Source organism: Bos indicus x Bos taurus, chromosome X (genome assembly GCF_003369695.1).
Source record: "Bos indicus x Bos taurus breed Angus x Brahman F1 hybrid chromosome X, Bos_hybrid_MaternalHap_v2.0, whole genome shotgun sequence".
NCBI lineage: Eukaryota > Metazoa > Chordata > Mammalia > Artiodactyla > Bovidae > Bos > Bos indicus x Bos taurus.
This window is the reverse complement of record NC_040105.1, coordinates 24,627,530-24,629,851: the sequence shown is the minus strand read 5'-3', so window position 1 is coordinate 24,629,851 and position 2,322 is coordinate 24,627,530. Positions and strand designations below refer to the sequence as shown.

The 2,322-nt window shown below is 48.4% G+C and overlaps 1 protein-coding gene across 1 annotated transcript; it reads right to left on the bottom strand.

Annotated features, from left to right (window-relative positions):
* Positions 1-1,068: 1,068 nt before the first annotated feature.
* On the bottom strand, positions 1,069-1,908 carry LOC113887977 (melanoma-associated antigen B17-like). Its single transcript, XM_027535354.1, has one exon. It carries the CDS (start codon positions 1,906-1,908, stop codon positions 1,069-1,071), a length of 840 nt encoding a protein of 279 aa, XP_027391155.1.
* Between the last annotated feature and the right edge of the window lie 414 nt (positions 1,909-2,322).

Below are 2,322 nucleotides of genomic sequence, written 5' to 3'. Positions count from 1 at the left end.
TTTCTCCCAGCAATCTTGATTCCAGCTTTTGCTTTTTCCAGCCCAGCCTTTCTCATGATGTACTCTGCATATAAGTTAATAAGTAAATATGCAGGGTGACAAGATACAGCCTTGATGTACTCCTTTTCCTATTTGGAACCAGTCTGTTGTTCCATGTCCAGTTCTAACTCTTGCTTCCTGACCTGCATACAAAATTCTCAACAGCCATGCCAGGTTTCTTTTACATCTACCAAAACTGTAACTTGAAAATCCTAAAACAGCAATAAATAAAACTGGAATATCATTACCAAATCAGTATTCTGAAGAAAAGGAATCTGGTAGAAGTAATAATATTTGATAAAAATGAAAGAGATAATATGCACAAGTTACTAGTTTAAATCAGGAGAAAACAGAGATCTAAACTTGGTTTGCTCGACCCCTACTAACCTGCACTATCTAGGAGCTTGACTACTCTTTGAGAAAATTCTGTTCCGGTGTCATCTTACCTTGTTTAGATGGTGAACAAAATATTCAATACGTTCAATGTGTTTTACATATACCCAACCTGTGGCTTTCAAACTTGAAAACAGCAAATAATGTGATTTATATAATTAATACATTTGTATTCTGAAGCACAAGAAAACTTATGAAAAGTAATTAACATTTGAAAATACTGAACTCCTCCCTCATCTCCTTAAATTATTCAACTTTCACTAGATACTTTTCCTATGGATAAAGGAAAAATGATATATATTTTTAAAAATGAGTTGCACTTAAACTCCCTTACTACATAAAACAGTAAAGAACATACCAGTTTTGTTCCCTCCACCCTACTACTCTCTACTGTTTAGGATCTTGACAGCTCTGTTCCAAAACAAAAGGTAAGAAAGTGTAGGGGCCTTCCTCCCTAGATGTGGGAGGAGCTGTAGGACTTGGCCCTGGAAGGGGCACTGGCTTCAGCCATTGTTGGAGCCCTGGCCGCGCCTCTCAGCCCTGCTCTCTCCACCTCATCTCTCAGAGCCTCGTCATAGAGGTCTGGGAAGGAAGTCCGGACGGTATCGTGGATCTTGTCCAGCACCTCCAACACCTTCATCTTATCGGTTTCAAACAAGCTCTTGGGCCCCAGAGGAACTTGTAGTGAGGAGGATCGCCACTGGGCACCTGTCGGTACTTCAGGTACTTCTTCTGCACCAGATCTTCGGTGATGAGCCTTCTGGGCTCTACAAAGATCCCCTGACTCCTCCCAGTATAGATCCCCAACGCACTGAGGAATTCCCAGACCTCCTCCCTGGTGGCACGGTTACCCTTCATGAAGATAATGCCCAGGGGCACCATGAGGAAACCAGACTCGGGCAGACCCCACTCATCACTCAGACCTTCATCGCCCCCGAGGGTGTAGATGTTCCTGCTATGGTCGACTTCCGTCAGCTCCAGGCCAAATACCAGCTCCATGTGCTTAGAGGCTCTCCTGAGGATCTCCAGGATGTGCTGCCTATACTTGCTGCCAATGACCTTCAGGAGGGCGTGCTGCAAGATGGGCTCCTTCTTGGTGTACTTCTCCAGGAGGAAGTCCACCAGCATGCTGGCCTTCCTGGTCAGAGGATCTATTTGAGGGCTCTGAGTGGCAGGGGCTGCCTGGGACGCACCTGCATTTTCTTCCTTTGGGCCCTGGACACCTTCATCAGATCCTGCACAGGAAGGCCCTGCATCAGGAGAGCTAGGGGCCATGGCTTCCTGAAGCTCCTGGTGATCTCCAGTAGCAGGGGAGCTCGGGGGAGAACCCTGAGGGACAGACAAGGGGGAGGAGGGGCACTTCTTTTTGGGGGCTGCAGCAGCCCTGGGCTGGGCCTCCTGGGGACAATGAATGTCCCCCTGGACCTGGTGGCATTTCACACGGGCATGGTACTTCTTCCTGTGCCTCTGAGGCATGGTGACACAGGTTATGGATCACAGGTGCATGCAGGCAGGGTGGCAGGCAAGGAGTGCACCTAGAGGAAGGACAAGCAGATGTTGTGAGCAACTGCAGTGAGGAGATTCCTCCCCGGCTTGAACCATAGCCGCCTCTGAGGGGTCCTTGAGGCCAGTGCTCTAGGACCCATAAGTCTTGTGTTCTCCTGGTGAGCTCCTCCTTGAGACGACTGAGTAGGAAGTGAGAGTGATTGCTGGGGCACAGTCAGACAAACCTGCCTGGGCTTTAGAGGGAAGCCTGTAGGGGCTGGCAGGGGAGGCAGGTCCTTTCAGTTCACATTTCAGAATCATGATGAAAACTGGGGAAAGTCTCCCTCATATCCCCCTGTCCCCAAACCCACCCACCCTGTTCCCTCTCTTGCTTTGAAGTTGACG

Coding starts and splice junctions, on each gene's coding strand:
- LOC113887977 (XM_027535354.1), bottom strand. CDS start 1,908: ATGCCTCAGAGGCACAGGAAGAAGTACCATGCCCGTGTGAAATGCCAC.